The 21,898-nt window shown below is 56.4% G+C and overlaps 2 protein-coding genes across 3 annotated transcripts; one reads left to right on the top strand and one right to left on the bottom strand.

Annotated features, from left to right (window-relative positions):
* Positions 1–322: 322 nt before the first annotated feature.
* On the bottom strand, positions 323–11,483 carry THOP1 (thimet oligopeptidase 1). The gene is made up of 13 exons (XM_006272127.4): positions 11,115–11,483; positions 10,525–10,728; positions 8,775–8,923; positions 8,123–8,230; positions 7,342–7,444; positions 6,795–6,955; positions 6,215–6,350; positions 5,762–6,128; positions 5,350–5,551; positions 4,454–4,640; positions 3,895–4,023; positions 3,245–3,381; positions 323–2,999 (listed from the first exon to the last, which is right to left on the bottom strand). Exons 1-13 carry the CDS (start codon positions 11,128–11,130, stop codon positions 2,841–2,843), a joined length of 2,058 nt encoding a protein of 685 aa, XP_006272189.1. The 5' UTR covers positions 11,131–11,483; the 3' UTR covers positions 323–2,840.
* Positions 11,484–11,608: 125 nt separating this feature from the next.
* On the top strand, positions 11,609–20,459 carry SGTA (small glutamine rich tetratricopeptide repeat co-chaperone alpha). 2 transcript variants are annotated; one of them, XM_014598310.3, is made up of 12 exons: positions 11,610–11,708; positions 12,176–12,312; positions 13,549–13,652; positions 13,866–13,950; positions 14,777–14,876; positions 15,726–15,830; positions 15,992–16,130; positions 16,919–16,981; positions 17,560–17,597; positions 18,149–18,238; positions 18,480–18,603; positions 19,049–20,459. In XM_014598310.3, exons 2-11 carry the CDS (start codon positions 12,213–12,215, stop codon positions 18,592–18,594), a joined length of 939 nt encoding a protein of 312 aa, XP_014453796.1. In that variant the 5' UTR covers positions 11,610–11,708; positions 12,176–12,212; the 3' UTR covers positions 18,595–18,603; positions 19,049–20,459. The 2 variants fall into 2 exon arrangements, with proteins under 2 accessions (XP_014453797.1, XP_014453796.1); XM_014598311.3 differs by lacking the exon at positions 16,919–16,981 and having other exon boundaries at positions 11,609–11,708.
* Positions 20,460–21,898: the final 1,439 nt, after the last annotated feature.

The following is a 21,898-nucleotide window of genomic DNA, read 5'->3' as shown; positions in this document are numbered from 1 at the left end:
GTCAGAGCTGGAGGAGCAGACAGACCCAGGGCTGCCTCGGTGGCTGAACGGCCAGCATGGGGGGGCTCTGTCCCAGGCACGAAGCAGCCTAAGATACGGGTTCAAATTTGACCTCTGCCGCCACTTCTGCAGGCAACCCTGGGCCGGTCCCTTGCTCTCTGCCTGCAAAACAGCGTTAACAGCAGCCCCCTCTCCCAGAGGAGACACACGCCAACAGCAAATCCAGCCCTGCTGAGATCCCTAACCCCCACCTGCCCCTGAGCAGCGAGATGGGTCCCCACCGCCGCCTGCTTCCCCAGGCAGGGACCGCACAGGGCCAAAATCCGCTTACGAAAACCTTTTATTGGTGCCAGGACTCATCTACAACCCGATCGGCGGGACAAGCAGGGGAAGGGGAAGTAACAGAACCGCACCGCGGTGACCGCACGCACGGATAACGGAAACACGTCGGACCTCTCTGCCGGCAGGACGGGGGCTGAAGACAGCATAGTGCAACAAAGGACACCCATCAGTTGTCCCCCGCACCCTGGTGAAGCTACACCCAGTGCAGCCATCGATGCCAGTTTGCTGCACGGGCAGCCTGGGGAAGGAGGGGGCCGTCCCCCCGTTCTGGCAGCTGAGAGGGGAGACAGCTCAAAACACAAATCCTGTAAAACCCCAAAACTGTTACGTTTAAAAAACAAGCAGCACCCACAGCACCAAGGGGGTGAGGGCCGAGCCTGGCAGGGCACCCCCGGGACAGACACACGCTCACGGCTAGAACAGGGGGGCAGGGAAGAGACTGAACGCAGGGAAAGGACGTGGTAAGCACCAAGAGCCGCTTCGCCCACTACATACCACGCTCCCGGGTCACGCCGGTGGCTGGGGACGCAGCCTGCCTGGCAGGACCCGGGGCTGGGGACCTTCCAAGGGCAAGCTTTGCCAGAATAGGACAGAGCCATTTGTTTGCTGCTCCCCGTCCTCCTAGGCACCCCTGGACAATGCCTCAGTCAGGCTTCCACCTCAGGGGGACGTGAGCACCTCCCATGCCGTTCCACGCACAAGCGTGCCCAGATCCAGGGAAAATGGCTCAGATGGGAAGGAAAATCTGAGCCAAGGCAGCCCTGAAGGAAGGGGCTTTGTGAGGCTCCCCAAGGAGCCCGTCCCCAGGCTCCGCAAGCCGGTATCAATCCCACGCCTGGGTGCTCATCCCCTCCCTGCGTTGATCCGTCTGTGGCGACAGGTTTCCAGGATGCAGATAAAATGCAGCAACCAAGAAAAAGCCACCAGATGCAGGGCTCCTTTGATGCTCAGGTGTGAGCAGAGGGCAGGTGGATCTGTCACGTCCACAGCCCCTCTTCCACCCTGGCGATAGGGCTGTCTGTGCCCAAGGATGGGAGGAATCTGGGGGAAACTGGGAAGCATCAGGGACAGCCCAGGGGTCCTGCCGGCTACCACAAGGAGCCAAGCTCCCAGTTGCCGTCAGACACAGAAGCATCTCCCCTTCCCTTTGCCCAAAAATTGGTGCTGTAGAGCCAGGCTGCAGAGAGAGCTCCTCCCTTCTTCCAAGCAGAACAGCAGCACAGGGAGAAGCCCCAGATACAGCCTGGCTTTTGGAGGCGGTGGCCCTCCAGGCAGGAAGGCAAGAACAGGGCATGTTTTCCAAAGTGCTGGATGCCTTTGGGTGCTGATACTAAGCTGTATCAGTCCTGCCTCCCTGGCAGAGCGCGCACCCTGCAGCTCCAGGTGAAATCAGAGCTGGCAGAACCAAAACAGCACGAGTGCAATGGCCAAAAATCCAGGCGCCTGAAGGCAGCAGGCATGTCTGGAAATGTGCCCGCGTGCCTCCTGCCTCTGCCGTTCTCAGGACGAGACAGGGGGAGAACGTCAGGCAGGGAATGAACTGTTTTGTGGCCGCGTGGGGTGTGGGCTGAGGTCCCTCCAACTCTGCAGCCCAGCAGCGAGTCCGGGGTCGGCAGGCATTCGGGGCACACTCAAAGGGGGCAGAGTGCGCTGCTACGAACTGATTTACTGTCTCCAATCTCACCTTGGGGTGGGGAGGGGTGCTTGAATAAATCTGACTATTTTTCAACCCATTTCAATAAACCAAGGACTGCAGTGAAGGGTGAGAAGTCAGGCTTAGCATCCCAGCAGCTGGAAGCCAGCAGGATCCCTGCCTGGAGCATTCCCCCAACGCTCAGTCAAGCAGCAGCAATTCACAATCATCAGCTAATCCATGTTCCCGATCCTTCTCCACCCTGTATCTCGTACTACCCTGGACACGAGGACAAGGCAGTACAGGAAAGCTCCTCCCTTCCTGCCCCAGCACTTCTGATGGGAAAGGAAGGGAAAACGGCTATTGCTGGGAGGCCAGGGAGACTAGGAAAGGGCAGGCACACTGTGGGGGCACTTCTCAGCTGGCTCTCAATCAGTACCGGGGGGAGATCCCTCCCTAATGAGCCCTCTGGGTCAGTCTCTGCCGGCCAGCGTCACAGGGCCAGGCTGCAAGCTGGGAGGTGCTTGCTGCGTAAACTGGTGAATCAGCTCTTTCGCCAAGCCCCGTACCCCCTCCCTTGCTGAACCCGAGCCAATCTGTGCCCTGATGCAGAGCAGCATGTCGGTGTTACGCTAGCGTTTCCCCCACTCCCAGGGAGGACACCTGCAGCTGGTTCGCAGGGCCGGCATCCCCACGACCTGGCCAGTCCTGCCGCCCCGTGCCGGAGCTCAAGGGAAGGATACGGTGCAGGGTCATCCGGCGGGTGCTCGGGAGGGGGCTGGCGCAGCTCGGCGCCCTGGCTCTGGAGAACAAGTACACGGACGAAGGTGCTGGCGTCACTGGGCTGGGCAGGGTGGGGCAGGGCTCAGCAGGCCGAAGGCAGCGAGTTGGACTCCACCTTCAGTCCCTTGCTAGCAAGGAAGGCATCCTGCTTGGGCTCGCGGCCGAGGAACTTCCTCAGCATGTCACAGGCATCCACAGAGCCGCCAGGGTGCAGGATGCAGCTCTTGTAGTCCATGCCCACCTGCAGGGACAGAGGCCGTGGGGTAGAGAGGGGGCAGGGGCAGGACCGGGCACATCCTGCGGGTCCCAGCCTGCAAGCACTGCACCTCCTAAGCTACAGGAGATTTTCCAGCGTGCTTTGTGCTAGCCAGCTGCCCCCTCCACCCCTCTCCTCCAGCAGGGCAGATACAGCATTTCTCTCGGGAAAGGTATGATATCTATCTCTGCTTTTATTCAGCTGCTTTTACCTTTCTAGTTTCCCCTCACCTTGCAGTTCATGATGCCCTCCTGCTTGAAACGTGTGTGGAACATGTCCATGGAGTACACCTCGCTCCAGAGGTAGCCATAGTACTGGGCGTCGTAGCCTCCAGCCAGGTGCCCAAACGTGGCCGGCATGTTTGTCCCTGGGGAAATGCGACAGATGGGCGGTGTCACATTGGTGGATCTCAGCAGGAGCCAGAGCACGATCTTGCCCTGAGCATCGAGGGGAGACATCACTGCTCCCACTGCATGGGGATTCCCCAGCCCAAGCCCCTGACCACTCGCCCACATTTGGGGGGGTGGTTTCCATGGGGAGTTGCCTGCCACATGCCAACTGCATGTGGCACTCCGGGGTCCCCCCTCTACTGTGTGCCAGGCACTGAGGATGCAGGACTGAGATCTGCTGCCTTTGTCAGCTGGGGAAGTGTCTGGAGGCCTCACCTGACTCCAGTGCACCCAAGCTTGTGGGTAGAGAGAGACGCCTGCTTCTGCCCTGGTCAGGCAGTGCTGGGCCAATGAAGAGCCTGCTCTGGGAGATGCCAAAGCACAAGGGCCAGGCCAGGGGCAAAGCTCCTTCCCTTGATCCCATCGTTAGAGACCAGGCTGGCCACGCCAAGCAGGTCCTGCAGAGGCAGGGTGGAGGGACAGGCAGGTACCTGGGGTGGCAGGGATGCCCAGCACCTCCTCGCACAAGCGGGCGAACACTTCGGCAGGGTCTACCTGCGTCTGGGTGTGCAGCACCTGGTCTACCTTTGCCAGGACGATCTGACGCAGGTTGAACAGCCCTGTTGGGGGGGAAATAACAGCGTGACGTGGCGTTTCTGCGGGGGCACAGGCATCTGCACAGCACTGGGCTCAGGCTGGCTTCAAGTGCCTGTCCCCGTTCCACTATCTGCCAATACCCCTCAGCTGACCCCTGCCCCCTCAACCAGCTGGGGGTCACCCAGCAGCCCCAGCTCCCACCCCAGGGTGCCCCCTGCTACTTCAGCCCTGGGTCCTGGCCCTCAAGCCCCTCTGAGCCCTGTTAGCCCTCACTCTGCTGGCAGTGGTGACATACGGGCTCCTTCCTCACCAACCTCCCCACTGGGCAGTCGTAGCAGAAGGGCCAGGCTCTGCTGTGACCCTTCTGGTATTGCCAGGACGAGCCTCTGGGGCTGAGCAGACCCCCTGCCAAGCCCTGCCCTGCCCTGCACCCCTGCCTGAGCCAGCCCCTACCAGTGTTTGCCTGCCGGGACTGGATGAGCTTCTCCAGCAGCTCGTCAGGGAGGGGGTTCCCGGTCTTGTAGTGCCGGGACATGCGTAGCAGTGGCTCCTTCTCCCACACCCAGTTCTCCAGCATTTGCGATGGCGCCTCCACAAAGTCCCGCTCCACATGGGTGCCACTGAACATTGCAAACTCTGCCTGGGTGGGGGGACATGTACGCACCACTGCAGCACTGCCCTGTGCCAGCTCCACAGGGCTCCAGCCTTCCCCTCCAGCATGGCCACGGTCCTCTTCTGAGGACCACCCATGCACACCGTGCCCTTGTGAATTCTCTACCACTGCAGCACCCAGGCAGCCCCTTGCAGGGCTCTTCCCTGGCTGTAGAGCATGGCAGGGGCCAGAGCAGATGTTCTTGTAGGCTTTTTTGGATAAATGGCTGCAGAAGGGTCTGCAATCAATGCCCAAGGACCCTGTCCCATCCTGCTCCAGTGAACACCCCAGGGGGCACAGCAGGGAGAATCCCTCCGGCAAGCAGAACAGCCCCAGCTGGCCATGAACAGGCCAATACTGTTGGCCCATGAAGAAGTGACCCAGTGTGTCACGGACAGAGGCAACCGCTTGTACCCAGCCAGTGTATCACCTCCCACTGCTGCTAGTTAGTGCCCAAGCTCAGCCCAGGACTGAGACAGGGAGAAAAGGGGGCTGCAGGAAGGGCATCAGTAGGACAGTGTGCATGGGGGAGCGCTGGGGGCTGTGGATCAGAATTGGGGTGTGGGGGTGGGGAGAGGAGTTGGCTGATCTGTCAGGGCAGGTCTGCCCAGCCCTGGGTCACACACTGCCTGGTTCCAGGGGGGCAGCGATGGGCCAGCACTGTGCTTCTCCCTTCCCCACCCCAGCTGAGCCTCACCTGGGAGCAGAGCTGATGCATGACATGCCCAAACTCATGGAAGTAGGTCTCCACCTCGTCATGCTGCAGCAGGGAGGGCGCGTCGGGCGTGGGCTTGGTGAAGTTGGCCACCATAGCGGCCACTGATATCTGCCGGCTGGAGTCTGGCAGCAGGCAACCAGGCTGCAGGCCGAAGCAGGCTGCATGCCCGTATTTCCCTTCCCTGAGTGGGGAGAGGCTGTCAGGTGGATGCACCCTCACATCAACCATAGCGTCATCGTGCCGAGGCACCACCCAGGGCTGCAAGTGCCCTTGGAAGACAGTGAGAGCTGGAAGATCTGCTACCTCCACCACAAGATGCCCTCCGCCTCCCTAGGAGAGCCCCCTGCCAAAGTGCCACCCATCCCTTGGCTGAAGCTGGGGCAGGGCTCACCTTGGGTACAGATCCAGGTAGAACTTGCCGATGGTCTCCCCCGAGGCACCGTCCTTCACTGTGTAAAGCTGGACATCCTCATGCCACACCTGGGCGCCCTCCTCCAGGTGGAAGCTGAGGCCCAGCAGCTCCTGGTAGATGTCAAGCAGGCCCGCAGTGACCACCTGCATGGGGAAGTACTCCTTCAGCAGGTTCTGGTCCACGCTGTACTTGGTTTCTTCCACCTGGTTCATGTAGTAGCGCATGTCCCAAGCATTGATGCGGTCGTCAAACACCAGGTCCCGTTTCTCGCATTCTTTCTTCTTCAGCTCCAGGATCACAGCCCGCTCCTTCTCGCCCAGAGGCTTCAGTTTCTGTGCCAGCTCATCTGCAGGGAGTGAGAGCAGAGTCAGAGCATGTGGGCAGCACGTGCACAGAGCCACAGCCCCCACCTCTGAGCAGAGAGAGCCCTACCAAGGAAAGAGGCAACGGTCCTGCTGCTCTTGGCCATGTTCATCTCCAGCACAAAGTCAGCATGCGTGTTGAAGCCCAGGAGCCCAGCTTTCTGAGCCCGCAGGTCCACCAGCTCCTTCAGGATCAGGCAATTCTCCTGTGAGCAGGATTCAGCAAGGGTGAGGGTCATGGAGCTGGGAGCATGGGGCAGGGAACAAGCACTCCTGGAAAAGCACCAGCCAACAATTCTCCCCATGCCTGGTCTGCAATCTCTAGATCCTCTCCTGGATGCAAAGCCTACACAAGGATTCCCCACACCCACGACCAGCCATCCAGGACCCAGAATAGAGCTCATTCCCCACAGCCCACACTAATCCCTTTGCCAGCTGCGATGGCTGTTCACATGACACGGAGTCTGCAGCCTGCCACGCACATGTCCCACACTGCTGGGCTGGGCTGGGGAGAAACAGTTTGCTCCACTCCCCTCCTGCTGCTCTCAGTTGAACACCGGACCTCAGGGCTCCAGGTCAAGCAGAGTCTGGCACAGGACGAAATCGCTGGCCTGGCCGAGGCAGTGGGGGCAGCCTCAAGTCCTGCCTACCTCCTTGCACCGGGAGTTAAACATTTCTTCCACTTTCCTCCGGGTCTCAGGCACGTAGCACTTCTTCAGGAGGGGGAAATAGTGTGGGTACTTCAGGGTGACCTTCAGCTTCCCATCCTCCGTTTTCTCCAAGGAGTTCAGGAAGTCCTCAGGCAGCCCCGCTGGGGAGAAGAGGACAGAAAAATGCAGCTGACTGCTAGAAGCTGTCACCCAGGCACCACCCAAACACTGCCTACCACAGTGCTCTGCTCTTTCCCTGGCACAAACCAGCTGCTCAAAGACTGCATGCAGGTATAAGAGGTCTCTGGGATGGGCTTACATGGCAGCCACTGTACAGCTCTTCCTGGACCAAGCAAGCCAAGGCTGGGCTGCCAGTTAATCCTGCCTGCAGACTGCAGCAGGAAGTGGCTGCTGGAAAGGAAGCTCCAAGCAGGGGCTGCAGCCCAGCCCCCCCGTTTGAGTGATGCATACGCCACGGCAAGCCCTAGGCCGGGGGAAGCACGACCCCCCCAATCCTGTCCCTGTAAGTACCGAGCCTGGCCCTCACCGAGCTCCTCCTTGGAGAAGGGCAGGAAGGTGGTGTCCTCATTGAGGTTCTTATTGAAGTCGATGCAGAGCAGGCTCAGCTTCTTCTTAATGGCTTTGATTTTCTTTGCAAAAGAAGCAAGCGGAGATGAGCGTGTCAGGCAGGGGAGGCTGAGCGGTACCTCCAGCCGGGCTGGCAGTTTTGCACCCCCAGCTCCCCCATGTTTGCTGCGGGTATTTCTCCAAGCAGGATGGCACAGTGCTGGCTGCATGCAGAGCCCTCAGCCTCAGTCTGGCTCGGGTCCACCACCCCCAGCACACCTGCTGTTGGCTAGCTAGAGCAGCTGCAGGTGACCAAGGCACATCCAGCCTCAAGCTTCTCTTCTTTCTCCTTCATTTCTATTTTTAACCCACCTCGTGCCCTCTGCTGCTCGGCCCAGCCAGCTGCCGCTCAGTCCCCGACTGAGAGGACTGCCCTCACCAGCTCAGGAAACCCAAGCCAAGCCTGCTCGCCATTTCCCAGCGCCAGCCCCTGCCTGCAAGCCTTAGGTTACTGTCACTCCCAGCTGGGAGCTGCTTTCCTACCAATGCTGCTGATTAGGACTTCTCACCCCAGAACCCGTCCAGACCCTTGGAGAAGCGCAGGAAGGGAAACCTGGGGCAAATCCCCCAAGATCACTCAGTGAACTGGTGACGGAGCCAGGGATACAGGATGCCTATGCTCTGATCTAACCGCTAGACCCTGATCTTTAGCCCCATGGATGGGCCCAGGCAGCCTTAGTTTCTGGTTCTTGCCATCTCACCTCCTGCGTGTCTTCAGGGAGGTGTAAGCCATTTCTCTTGCCCAACTTAATCAGCCTCTCCAGGTATCTCTGGGCTTCAGGCCTCAGGGATGCACTTTCCACTTTCTCCTGTAAAACAAACAGCCAGGGGCATTAGGAGAGGAGGCAGCAGCGCCCTGGGACCAATGCTGGCTTGCCCACAGCCGGGGAACTGACTGGGCAAGGCCCACATACTGTCGTAACGACTGCTGACCCTGAACAAGACAGATGTCTCCTGCTAAAAGGACGAGACCTGAGAGCGGAGTCACTGACAGGTCATTTCACTTTCAAGGCACTTTGCAGATTTAAACCCACCCCCAGCTTTCAAAAGCTGGTCAGCATCACTCCCCTTACTGTGCAGATGGGGAAACTGAGGCAGAGAGCATAAGCACCTAACATTTCAAGCCACAGACGGAGTCAGAGCTGACAACAGGGCCTAGAACTGAACTCTGTCCTTCACAAGAACAACTTGATCCTGTTACCCTGATGGGGTAATTTAGTATTAAACTGGACTTAACAGAGTCACCTGGTACACAGAAGGACTCACTGGCCCCCCCAGAAGCACTCTGCAGACTTCCTAATCAGACACTAAGCCCCTCTTGCCCTGGGCACGTGTCACCCCCCTGCCACAAACCTGGAGCCAGACGATCCTCTGGTACACGTCCTGCCTCATGCTCATCTCCACGTCGAACTCCGAGAGCTTCTTGTCGGCCTCTGTGCTCGCCGTACGGATGTCTTTGCAAGGGGAGACGTGCTGGGGGAAGTCCAGCATGTTTCGGTGAACTGGAATGACAGAGCCAGGGGCTGAAGCTGTGGCAGGGCAGCTGGCCTCATCGTGATACCACACAGGCAAGGGATGCTTTGTGGAGGCAATGCAAACTGACAGCCCCGCATGCTGACAAATGAGCCAAGTAGTGGACGGCAAGCGATCCCACCAACCTGCCTCACTTCTGACCTGACAGGACCTCCCTCTCCCACAGCCTGCTCCATCCCCGGTCTCTACAGTGATCCACTGGGATCGGTGCAAGTTCCTTGGGGCAGGATTCTTGCTGTCTTACTGGTCTGAAATGCATCTCACATCCTTCTGGCTCTGTGGAAATTCATAGATTTATAGATTTTAAGGCTGGAAGGGACCTCGCAAGATCATCAGGTCCAGCCCACCCGCACTAGGCAGAAAAGACACCTGGGGCAGGTGACCCCAGCAAGGTGACCGTCCAGTTTCCTCTTAAAGATTTCCAGGGTAGGTGACTGCACCACGTCTGAAGGGAGTTTATTCCAGTCCAGACACCCTGACTGTGAAGAAGTTTTTCCTAATGTTAAGCCTGAAACGGTCTTCCAAGAGTTTGCGGCCACTGCTCCCGGTTTTCCCCAAGGGTGCCCCGGTAAGCAGCTGTTCGTTGAGCCCTTGATGTATTCCCCTGATGTGGCGGTCAGCTGCTACCAAGTCCCCTCTCAGCCTGCTCTTTTTTAGGCTGAAGAGACCCAAGTCCCTCAGCTTTTCCTCGTATGGCTTGCCCTGCAAAAGTCCCTGATCATACGGGTGGGTGCTTCTCTCAAGCTTTTGCACATCCTTGTTGAAGTGCGGTGCCCAGAACTGGACACAGTCCTCCAGCTGCAATCTCACCAATGCTGAGCAGAGCGGAAGAATCACTTCCTTGGTTTTGCTGGAGATGCATCGGTTGCTGCATGCCAGGGTACTGTTAGCCCTGCTGGCTACAGCTCATGGTCATGCTGTGGTCTATTATTGTCCCTGTGTCCCTTTCGTTCGTGGTGCTGGTCAGTTTGGCACCACCGAGCCTGTAAGTTGGGGACTGTTCATCCCCAGGTGGAGCACTTTACACTGCTCAATGCTGAACTTCATCTGGTTCCGACCCGCCCAATTTGCCAACCTGTCTAGACAACTGCTCAGCATTTCAGATCCTACAAGGGGAAGGCAAAGTCTGCGTGGTTTATCCACCCTGACATGCCGAGATTGAGCAGGCATTTTGCTGACATCTGCTGCATTTGTAAGCCTGGTGCAATTATTCTGCACCACATAAGCCCTAGCTCCTAAAAACAAATATGTAGGTTAAAATCGAAAAGGGGCTCAGATAGCCATGTGGTCAGGTGTCAGCTCGTAGGAGCTGGGGGTAGAAAGGGCCTTTTATCCCAGAGGCAAAGAGGTTTTGCTGCCAGGAAGCTTTTCATGACAATCTCCCACGTTTCCTACCCTCTCCCCTAGTTGGAGCCCCCAGATACAAAGGCTAACGAGAGGAAATGCAGAGCAAGGCTGCAGCGGTTAACGACGACAGGAAGAGACGATTCCACAGACCAAAGACCTGAACCGTCATCCAGCTCCTCACGAGAGCTGCCGAGATTCAGCCGCGCCCTGTGCCTCCGCGTACCCGTATACTCCACCTCCACGTCAGCCAGGGCCTTGAGGGTGTTCTCGTAGGAGACCTCGCCCTGCTCCTGCGCGCCCACGCGGTCGTACACCTGCTTGGTCCTTTCCACGAGCTCCACGGTCGTGCTCTCGATCTGCTCGGCCGTCAGGTTCCATCGCAGCCGGTTGGCGACGGGGCGGGGGGGCTGGCTGTGCACGACGCTGCCTGGGACGGCCGCGCGCGCCGCGTCACCGACGGGGGGAGTCACCAGCAAATCTCCCACCCCCCTTTTGCCCCCCCCACTGGCTCCCACCCTTCCCCCTTTGCCCCCCCACTGCTTCCCACCCCCCCTTTTGCCCCCCCACTGGTTCCCATCCCCCCCTTTACCCCCCCCCACGGGCTCCCACCCTTCCCCTTTTTGCCCCCCCCCGGTTCCCACCCCCCTTTTGCCCCCCCATTGGTTCCCATCCCCCCCTTTACCCTCCCCACGGGCTCCCACCCTTCCCCTTTTTGCCCCCCCACTGGTTCCCAGCCCCCCCGCACTGGTTCCCATGCCCCCTTTTGCCCCCCCAGCGGATCCCACCCCCCTTGCCCCCCCGCCCCGGCGGTACCTGTGGGGGGGGCCATGCCGGGGGGGGAACTACTGCTGCCGTGCAGGCGGCTCCCCGCTCACAGGGACATGTGTCCCCAGCCTCAACCACAGAGAGGAGGAGGTGGAGCAGGCAGGGAGGATTCTGGGATGTTGGAGGACTGGCGCTGGGGGGCGAGGTAGACCTCTCTCCCCTCAGATGTGGGGGAAGGGCTGGGGAGGTGCAATAGCATAACCCCCCCACCCCCTCCAAGCCAGGGCAGGGGCCCGATCCTGGCTCGTATTGGACATGCGCTGGGTGGGGGGGGCCTCCAGGAAGTATGATCCCCCCAGAGTGGGGAGCCAGCCACGTCTCTATGGTACACAAGGCGAGACACCGCCTCGCCTCGCCTCGCCTCGCCTCCCACAATGCCTCGCTAGCAGCACTTCCGCCCCCTGTAACCTCACTTCCCCTTCCGCCAGGGAAGAGGACGGCACGCAGGCGCAGAGGCGGCGCGGGCGCCCCAGCGCCTGCGCAGTGCGGCGGAGGCCGAGGGGGCGGGGTCGGCCGGGTCGCCGTGCGCCTGCGCAGTGCGCTGCGGGCTCTGCCGGGGCGAGCGCAGCTCGGAGGCGGCTGGTGAGAGGGGCGGGGCTGACCCCCCGCAGGGGGCGCCCGGGGGGGCGCGTGTCCCCTCTCCCGGGGGGGGGCTGTGCTGCGGGCACGTGTGTGCGTGCGTGTGCACACGTGCGTGTCTGTACACGTGTGCATCTGCGTGTGTGCACATGTGTGCGCCTGCATGCACCTGAGCCTGTGTGTGCATGCCTGCCCACACGTGTGTGCCTGCTCCGAGCCTCTTGGGGTGCTCCAGAGGCCCTTGGGTGTGAGCGGGGAGTCGTGCAAAAGCTAGAATAACCGGAGCGCGTGTGGGGTCGCGAGCACAGCTCCGCTGCCGAGTTTCGGCTCAGCCCGTCCCGCAGCGCAGAGGGGTCGCGCTGCGTGGGGTCCGGTCTAGCCACAGCGTCCAGCCTTCGGTGCCCGGCCCTCCCCCGTCGGGGAGCCTCGCTGTTTTGCCTTGTACTGATCGCACCCTCCCCCGGCCGCAGACACTTGTTCGGGGCAGTCGGAGAGCAGCCGTGCAGCATGGCGGACAGAAAGCGCCTGGCCTACTCCATCATCCAGTTTCTACACGACCAGCTGCAGAACGGGGGGCTGTCCCCCGACGCCCAGGAGAGCTTGGAAGGTAGGCGGCTGCGTGCCCCGCCCTGCCCCGCCCCTGCCTCCCTCCCGAGCTGGGCTGCCCGGGCCGGGGCTCAGCATCGCCGATGGGCTTCTTGCTTGGTTGTGCAACTCCCTTCTGGCCTAGTACTGATGCTTTCCTAATAACCATTCATAGATGTTAGGTCGGAAGGGACCTCAATAGATCATCGAGTCCGACCCCCTGCATAAGCAGGAAAGAGTGCTGGGTCTAGATGACCCCAGCTAGATACTCATCTAACCTCCTCTTGAAGACCCCCAGGGTAGGGGAGAGCACCACCTCCCTTGGGAGCCCGTTCCAGACCTTGGCCACTCGAACTGGGAAGAAGTTCTTCCTAATGTCTAGTCTAAATCTGCTCTCTGCTAGCTTGTGGCCATTGTTTCTTGTAACCCCCGGGGGCGCCTTGGTGAATAAATCCTCACCAATTCCCTTCTGTGCCCCCGTGATGAACTTATAGGCAGCCACAAGGTCGCCTCTCAACCTTCTCTTGCGGAGGCTGAAAAGGTCCAGTTTCTCGAGTCTCTCGTTGTAGGACTTGGTCTGCAGGCCCTTAACCATATGAGTGGCCCTTCTCTGGACCCTCTCCAGGTTATCCGCATCCCTCTTGAAGTGTGGTGCCCAGAACTGCACGCAGTACTCCAACTGCGGTCTGACCAGCGCCCAATAGAGGGGAAGTATCACCTCCCTGGACCTATTCGTCATGCATCTGCTGATGCACGATAAAGTGCCATTGGCTTTTCTGATGGCTTCGTCACACTGCCGGCTCATGTTCATCTTGGAGTCCACTAGGACTCCCAGATCCCTTTCCACCTCTGTGCCACCCAGCAGGTCATTCCCTAGGCAGTAGGTGTGCTGGACATTTTTCCTCCCTAGGTGTAGCACTTTGCATTTCTCCTTGTTGAATTGCATTCTGTTGTTTTCCGCCCACATGTCCAACCCGTCCAGGTCTGCTTGTTCTGCGTGAACCCTTGCAGCTCTTGGTGTGTCACAGGGAGAAGAGCAGCTTTCCAAACCACTAGCTAGGGGAGCAGCCAAAAAATATCACCACATCCTGAGCTCACTCTGACCAGCACCGGCTGGCTAGTAGTCATCCTTTAGCAGCAGGACTGGGATTTTTCCCATCGGCATCCTGAGTCCAGACTCCAGGGTAGCGGAGCGGGGTTGAAACACGGCTCTAGAAGGCAAGAGGAAATCTAAGTGTCCCCCTCTTTCCCCACCCAGTTGCAATCCAGTGCCTGGAGACGGCGTATGGTGTGTCCATGGAAGATCAAGGGCTGGCCGTGTCTCAGACCCTCCCTGAGATCTTTGAATTTGCTACAGGACGGGTGAGTGTCCTGCGGGGTAGAGCTGTGGATTCAGGATTGCTGTGAGAAATGCACGTGTGGCTCGGTTTCGAGGCTGCACTGTCCCTGTGGGGGAGTTGGTGCTGGCAGCGTTTCGCTCTGAAGGACCCAGCCTTGCAGGGGATTGTAGCGCTGGTTTGTAGCAGATGCTGGTGACACTAAATTATGCCTTTCTCTCCCCTTGGTGTTTACTAGGAGTCTCAAGACAGCAGGACGAGCTCCGAGCCGGTCACCCCTTCCGAAGAGGATGTCACCGAAGCTGAACGTCTGAAGACTGAAGGTCGCTTCCTTGAGGGAACTGCGCGGGCTGAGCTGAGCTGAGCATGGGTGTGGGTGACAGAGGGGTGTGTGCAGAGTGGAGGGAGGACTCCCCTCACAAGGGGTCAGGGTGTGCTGTGCTGGAGCGGGCGCTTCCCCCTGTTCTGCACAGTTCCTTCTGAACCGGGGTGTGGAAACTAGGCGCCACGATGCTTGCCAGCCCTGAAGAACCGAAGGGCCAGGTCTAAGCCAGTGAGGGTACCACAGCTGGTAGGATGTCGCTGCCCTGGTCACGGTCCTGTTGGGAGCCTGCTGGGTTTGCCTGAGCTGTAGCTATAATCTGGAAGAGTGTTGGGCACATTGTTACCTTCTCCTGGTGCATAGTTTGCTTCCTGTGTGGCTCCACTTCCCAGCAGAATGGGCCCTGAATGGAAACGCTGCCCGTTCTCTGACAGCCTGGCTTGATGGGTCTGTGGCTGGGGGGGAGCAAGAAAAGCGGCAGTGAGAAGCCTCGATGGTGCCTTCAAAATGGGGAAGTAGAATCCATGTGCGAACTGGCAGGTTCCCTTCTGACATGGCTGTCGGTAGCTTAGAAGCACCGTCATACCAGGACCAGCACGGTTTCCACAACAGACGTATCCGTGCTGTGTGTGAACACATCTCCTGCTCACTCATGTTCTAAGGCACTGGCAAAAGGCCAGAGTTTTCAGTCTTGTATCCCTGCTCCTTTTCTCATCGTTTTCTTTTTTTTCAAACAGCCGCTTGGAAAGCTTGAGACCCTGCATCATCGTGGTGGGGTTTTGCCAAGTTTTAACTTATTATAGCAACACTATTTTTTTCCTTTTCAGGAAATGAGCAAATGAAGGCTGAAAACTTTGAAGCTGCCGTGTCGTTCTACAGCAGAGCGATCGAGTTAAATCCATCCAATGCCGTGTATTTTTGCAACAGGTACTGGCAGGGATCTTGGTCCTCATGTGTTTAGACTGTGCCTTTCCCTTTGTTGATGGGATGCTAACCTGGCCAAGCCCTTGATCTGACTCCTATCAGGCTGTTCTTGGTTTAGCAGAATCAGAGGGTACGTGATGAACTTTGTGCTGATCTTCTGTCCTTGGTTCTTGCCAGCCTTGTAACGCTGGCCGCTCTAAACAGGGCCTGGGTGTGAGAACTAGCTCCAAGAAGCACTTTGAGCTATGGGGTGTTCCATCATGCTGCCTGGCTTGATGTAAAATAGCCCTTTCTCGTCAAGGTAGGCAGCTTGGATTGGAAAGATCCAGCATACCAGCACAGCAAAGCAAAACGTGAGCAGAACTGAAGGCATTTTTCAGAGAGGTTCATGCGCTGCTGTGTGCCCAGCACACAAAATATCTTACAGGCTTCAGCAAAAGGCAGTTAGACACAGTGGGAGATGCTTGTTGACTGAAATAGGCTTTGGGACAGACCTCTTTCCCCCTAGCTTAAACACACAGTTGTTGTAATGGCATGCGTGCACATGGCCGTGAAGATAACCTCATCACGTACATCCTAGACTCCTAGAACATGAGGGTTGGAAGGGACCTCAGGAGGTCACGTCTAGACCAGCGCCCTGGGGCCATCCCCAACTAGATCATCCCAGCCAAGGCTTGTCAAGCTGGGCCTTAAAAACCTCCAAGGATGGAGAATCCACAAACTCTCTAGGTAACCTGTTCCAGGGCTTCACCACCCTCCTAGTCGTTTCAGGGGTGCAAGCGCCCAACTTTTTTGCAGGGGACCTGGAGCAGAGTTCAGGCCCAAAAAGCTCTTTCTCTGACTTCCCTCCAGGGCTGCTGCCTACAGTAAATTAGGGAACTACGCTGGAGCAGTAAGGGACTGTGAAAGAGCCATCAGCATCGATCCAAACTACAGCAAAGCCTATGGCAGGATGGGGTAGGTCCTGGGCAGTGCTTCTCTTGGAGAGGCTTTCACCTCCAAACGGATGCAGGGTTTGTGATGGTGACACCCATCAGCGGTGTTCTACCCACGGCTTACCTGTCCATCTCTGGGTACGTAACTCATCGTCCTCTCTTCCTTCCTTGTGTTGCTGGCAGGTTGGCCCTTTCCAGTTTAAGTAAGCACACGGAAGCTGTGGAGTACTATAAAAAAGCCCTGGAGCTGGATCCGGATAATGACACATACAAGTCAAACCTGAAAATAGCCGAACAGAAAATGAGAGAGACCCCCAGTCCGGTATGTTTTTCCTTAGCTTATTTGGAGAGCAAAGCAAAGCATTAGGATGTTGTGGGGGGGAAGAGGTGTCTTCACTGTTAAAGACCAGCTGTTGGTCATTAGTGTCTCACTTGGACGTGGGTACTGTTGGCTTGGGTCAAGTCTGGAGCATGGGTTTACCATGAAATTGGAGGAAAAAGAGTTTATAGAGTCTACCGTATTTCTAGTAATCGCTGGGAATAATTACCTTGCAGTGCCCTGAGCTCAGGCATGATAGCTGGGACATAAAACTGACTAGAAAAAGCAAAACTAAAACATTGAGTATAGCTGCCTGAGACAGCATTAGCTTTTACTGCCATTTAGTTTTGAGAGTAAATATTTGAAATCTCTCCCTTTTATACCAGTCATAATTAGCAAGAGGGAAGGGGTCTTTTGTGGTCTGATTTTTACCTTGAATATCACTTGAAGAGAAGAAAATCCTGCTGTAATGTGGCCTCAAAACTAAAGTCCTGATTGGGACTTTAGTAGAACTGAGACTCAATCTTGCAAGCCTTAGTTTACGTGGGTGCTGGATCTTTGCAAGAGTATAAACACAGAACCGTAAGTCAGGGTTGTGCTTGGCTTTGTCGTGGTTCAAGTGACAAGACTTTATGCAGAACAATTTGCACCTGTAGCAGAGAACAGAACAAGCTGCATTCTGCTTTGAGGCACACCCCTTGGATCAGTGGCAGGGGACATCTTAAGGCATTAGGAGGTGCTCTGATTTGTCCTCGTGTCTGACTGCATGGCGTTGTGCTTTCCTCTTGCAGACTGGAGGTACGGGAGGGTTCGACTTAGCCGGCTTGCTGAACAACCCCAGCTTCATGAGCATGGTGAGTGTGTGTGTGGTAAAGTGTGGTCAGTTTGCATTGGATCTGTCTGGAATGAAGCAAGCGGGTGGGTTTCCATTCAATCCAGATCCCTTTGCGGAGGCTGAATGTACATCTTATTATGGCTACAGAGCCAAGCCTTACTTGGAGGCTGTTCACCGCAGTGCAGGAGGGATGGGAGCACTCTGTGTTCCCAGCTTTGGCCTGGGCATTGTGCTATTTGCACCCGTGTTCTGCTACAAGTGAAAATTGTTCTGCATAAAGTCTTGCTCTCTGGCAGTGCTCCCCTGTTAACACAGTTTGAAGCATTTCTGTCATTGTGTTGCCAGCAGAGTCCAGTGGCCCACCGACTGTCTGTCTGTGTGCACAGGTGTTTCTGATGGGGTTGGGATGGTGCGGGTATGAAGGCGACAGTTGACAGCCCAGAGGTTGCAAGTTTGAGGCTAGAGCAGAAGCCCTCACTGCAGATTCCAACGAATCTACAAATTCTGCTAAATACCTTGTAACAAAGACAAACGCACAAAGAAAGGATGGCTGGGAATATGAACTGTTTTCTTTTTTTTTTTTCCCTTTTCAAACAGGCGTCTAACCTCATGAACAACCCACAAGTGCAGCAGCTGTAAGTACACTCCCACCTCATTCTTCCTCCAAGTCACTGTCTTCAGGCTTTGCATCGGTTGGCCTTTGGGTGAGGCTGGGCGTGGGTACCGGAGGGAGACTCGGGTTAGAAACACAGCTGTAGGTGTATAAAAGCTGGCTCGGCCACCGATTGCTTGTAGGACCTCGGGCAGGCCCCTTCACATCTGTTTCTGTTTCTCACTGTAACAGAGGGGTAAGGAGGGATGTGAGGATAAATTCATGGATGTCTGTGTGATGCCCATGTGTCTAAATGCTCAAACAAGACTCCTGAGGGGTTGACCAGGGGTTCAGCAGTAGAAATAAGGATGAGGGATGTGACTCTGCTAATCCTACCAGAGATCCTGGCTTTTCATGCTGCTGTAGAAATACCTTGCCTAGGATTCTGGGGACCTTGTTACAATTAATCCCTAGCCAGCAAGTCATTTCTCCTCTGTCATGAAGCTAATACATGATAACTCACTGTCCTCGTCCCTCCCCAGGCACAGTGACATCTCTCTTCTTTTATTCTGAGCAATTGATGATTTTTTGCAGCATGTCTGGGATGATTTCTGGTGGCCATAACCCCATGGGTGCCACGGGCACCAGCCCTTCGGCAAACGACCTCGCCAGCCTTATCCAAGCGTGAGTAGAACAAAAGGCTTTCGTTCCCCTCCCATCACCTGCATGCATTTCGGGTGCCTCGATCAAACGTCAAAGCATCGTTTGATAATTGAGCACCTTCGGCAGAGGCCACCTCACGGCTGCTTCCCAGTAGCCTTTCTCCCACTGCTCGTATTGGGCAGGCTGTGGTTCTGCTGCCTGGGGTCTTTTGCCCTTTTGCGCTCCAGGCAGTCCTGAGTTGTGTGGTGTTTTCTCTTTCCAGAGGCCAGCAGTTTGCTCAGCAGATGCAGCAGCAGAACCCAGAGCTAATAGAACAGTTACGAAGCCAGATCAGGAGTCGAACCCCTAGTGCCAGCAATGAGGATCAGCAGGAATGAACGTACCAGGTGTGATTAAGTTCAGAGCCCTGCGCTCCAGTGCACCCAGGCTCCATGCAGGCTTCTGTCCTGGGCTGTGGAAGAGCTGCCTTGGGTCTTTGCACAATTGACTTGCCCCGTTTTCTCTGTCTTTGCCCACTTGTCAAATGGTCCCCACGTCCCCGGCCCTTGGAGAGGGGTGGAGGGTTGGCATTGTGAAGTGCATGGAACATTATTGATGCACAGCTTGCTTACACACCCTTTGCTGGCCAGCAGACAAAGGAGGCCTTGCTATCTGCAGTGCAGGGGGATCACTAATTGAATGTAAGAGGCAATTAAAGTGTCATTCAGTTTTAACGTGAACAAAATCTAGAAATGTTTTTTCTTAACCTAAATTGACATTTTAATTGAACTGAAAGGGGATGCTTTAAAAGAAGGCAGCCCCGTAAGTCGCTTTGTCTCCCTGTCTCCGCAGTGCCGCCCGTGGGAATTCTGTCCTTCTACCAAAACTGGAAGCCATGTGTGTGTTGCCATTTCTCAAGTCGGAAACGTCCAAGAGGAAAACAAACAAGCAAACAAAGGAAGGCCGGTCCCCCTGCGCCTGCATGTTAGAGCCGGATTCTCGTTTTCTCCCTTGTGTCTTTGCTCCTGCCTCCAAATCCTTCCCTTCCGCCTTCTGGAAGATCCAGCATGGTGCAACCACAAACCAGCATCCATCGCCTTTTCTAGAAAACTCTGAAAATGACCTTGTTCCCTGGGGGGTGCTAACCCACTCCTAAGGATGAGGTGCTCTCCGGTGTCAGAAGTCTTCACCCTCCTCGTCTCCCTTCTCCTTCGAGGGAGCTTTCGAGTCCCCTCTCTAAATCCTTCCATTGCAGCTAAAAGAAGCTGATGTTCTAACCCAGCCCCTGGGTGGTCGTCACCTCCTCGCACCCAGGCGCTGGGGCCCGTCAGTCAAGTTCCCTGCATTTCTCATTCAGGTCGGTAGCAATGTCGTCGGCACTGTTTGTCCACGTGGGGTGATGTCAGCGGATACCTCTGAAAGGCTTTTGTGAAAGTGCGTGTGTTTTGGGGGCAGGCTGCATAGCGCAAGACCACTCTCTGTGACTACTTCATACTGAGCATCTTTTGATACACTTTCCAGTTTGTTTTTTTTTGCCGGTGATGAGACACAGTCTGTCTAGTGTGTAAAGAAAGGAAGAAATCATGGCTCTATCTTTGTAACTCTCTGTGAGCTAGTGGGGCAGGGGGAGGGGGAGGGGGCGGGAGAGGGGGAAGGAGGAACACTGGTGTCCTCTTATCTATTTTTAACAGTTGTTAGGGGGTTTTTTGTTGTTGTCTCTGCATGTGAGCGATTAGGAGACCGGGGCTTTGGGGGTAGCGAGGGAAGGGAGACGAAGCCGATTTTACAGGGACTCCAGACCCCTACTGCTTGGGGTTATGAATGGGGGAATAAAACTGCTGTTTGTGTCTGTGAGTACTGAGTGATCACTGCCTGGGCTGAGAGACTGGCAAGGAACAGTCGTGCCCCAGCGTGGGATGCATGAGAAGGGGAGGAGATGAGCATAACTTGCCCCGGCACCTCTAGAGTCACCAGCCCTACTAATAGCCCAGCTGTGGGGTGACTCCCAGGGGTTAGTGAGTCCCTTGAAGAGTCTCTAGGAAGGGATTTTATAAAGCTGGGAGTGACAACATGGAATATGGGGGTGGGGGGGTGTAAAGGCAGTGCTGGAAGGTGCCCTGTGGGGTTCGGGAGCCTGTTGGTGGGAGGGAGGGAGGGGAGATGTTTGCAAATACCTGACTAGGAAACGGAGGTTTGTAAGCACTCCTTTTTAACATGGCCACGCGGTCAGTGTATCTCACAGAGAATAAACTACTTGGACACTCGGCTTTGTCATCCCTTTTGTCCACGGAGCAGAGCCCTAAGCCGCAGGTGCCGACTGCCTGGCACAGGCTCTTCCTTCAGGTTCTCATCCTGGGATTGATAGTGCCCGGGTTGCCTGCTGCAGGAGCCCGCACCAGAGGCTGGCAACACCCTCCAGCCTTCCCTGGGCTTTTACCTTCCAACCTCCCCTTTTAGATGCTTGTTTTGCTGCTGGAATGTTTCCTCCTTGGTGCTTTCTGCCGCAGCAGGGCAGGGAGAGCCTTGGCTTGTTCCTGTTGTAATGAATAATGAGCTGGCAGGTGGAAGGCTGTGGCTCCTAGAAACCCATTTCTCCGTCTGTTCCCTGCAGTCCCCTTCACTGGATATTTCTGGACATTCTGGTCTCCTTTGCGCCATGCTGCCTCTCCATCCGTCCTGTGCCTGGTGCAGCTCAGGCATGGAAATTAAGCTAGCAGATTCCTCTGTTCCTAGCTGAGAGTCTCGAGTTCTCGTAGGTGGCAACTGTACTGCAGCCTTTTGGGGGTGTTACCGCTTCGAGCTTGAACTGGTCTCCACAATTTTAAATTCATGAGAGCTGCCAAAACTCCTAGTGACTGTTCCACCGACGGTTTCTCCATTGCAGTTTAAGGGTCATTTTCTGGATTGTTTTAAAGGTGCCATCAAGTTGCACCTCCTCGTTCTGCGCGGAGATGTGTTTGCAACTCACGTCTTCGATTTCTGCCGAGGAATGGGAGGGAGGTTTGACGCTATTTATATTCCTTTGTGGATCTGGGGGTTTCGTGTGGCTGGTCCTTCTGTCCCTTTGTAGAGCAGGCTTTCCCCTGTCTCCGTGGTGCTCTCACAAGGCAGCAAGAAATGGAAGCAATGTTCAGACTAGGAGCCACCAGGCTCTGGGGCTTGGGGGCAGGTGTGGATTTAGTTTCCAAGTGACTCCATCCCACTTTGGGGGCAGCTCTCTAGGAGTGCTCTGACTGGGGAGAGGATTTTATAGACACCTCAAAACGCAGCCAGTTTCTATAGCTAGGCAGGCTGCGCTGCTTTGTCAGGAGCAGCCTTCAGGACCGCTCGGCCATCCTTGAGCCCAGTCGTAGGGCGGTGGTAATGCTAGCATTGCCCAGGCAGGGCTGCGCTCTCTTTCCCATTCTTGGAATGATTTTCCTGCTCTGAGTTGTGAGTCTTTCCCTCTGGGTCTGTCTTGTCTCCATATTTATTTCCCTGTGCCGTTTGGCGGTTACTTAAAGGAGACGTCAAACTCCGTGTCGTACAGCCGGTATCCAGCTCTGCGGGGAGGGTATGTTTGAGGGCCGACTTGACAATTTTAAGACTGTTTTTAGCTTCGATCTGCCTCTTCCCTCCCCTACCAGAGAGAACCCCTTTCTAGGAAAGGGCCGTGATGCAGTTTCCAATACAGCCCATGGCACCAGCCAGTCGGTCCTGGCT

Source organism: Alligator mississippiensis, chromosome 16 (assembly GCF_030867095.1).
Source record: "Alligator mississippiensis isolate rAllMis1 chromosome 16, rAllMis1, whole genome shotgun sequence".
Classification (NCBI taxonomy): domain Eukaryota; kingdom Metazoa; phylum Chordata; order Crocodylia; family Alligatoridae; genus Alligator; species Alligator mississippiensis.
The sequence above is the reverse complement of the archived record's forward strand: the minus strand, read 5'-3'. Positions and strand labels throughout refer to the sequence as shown.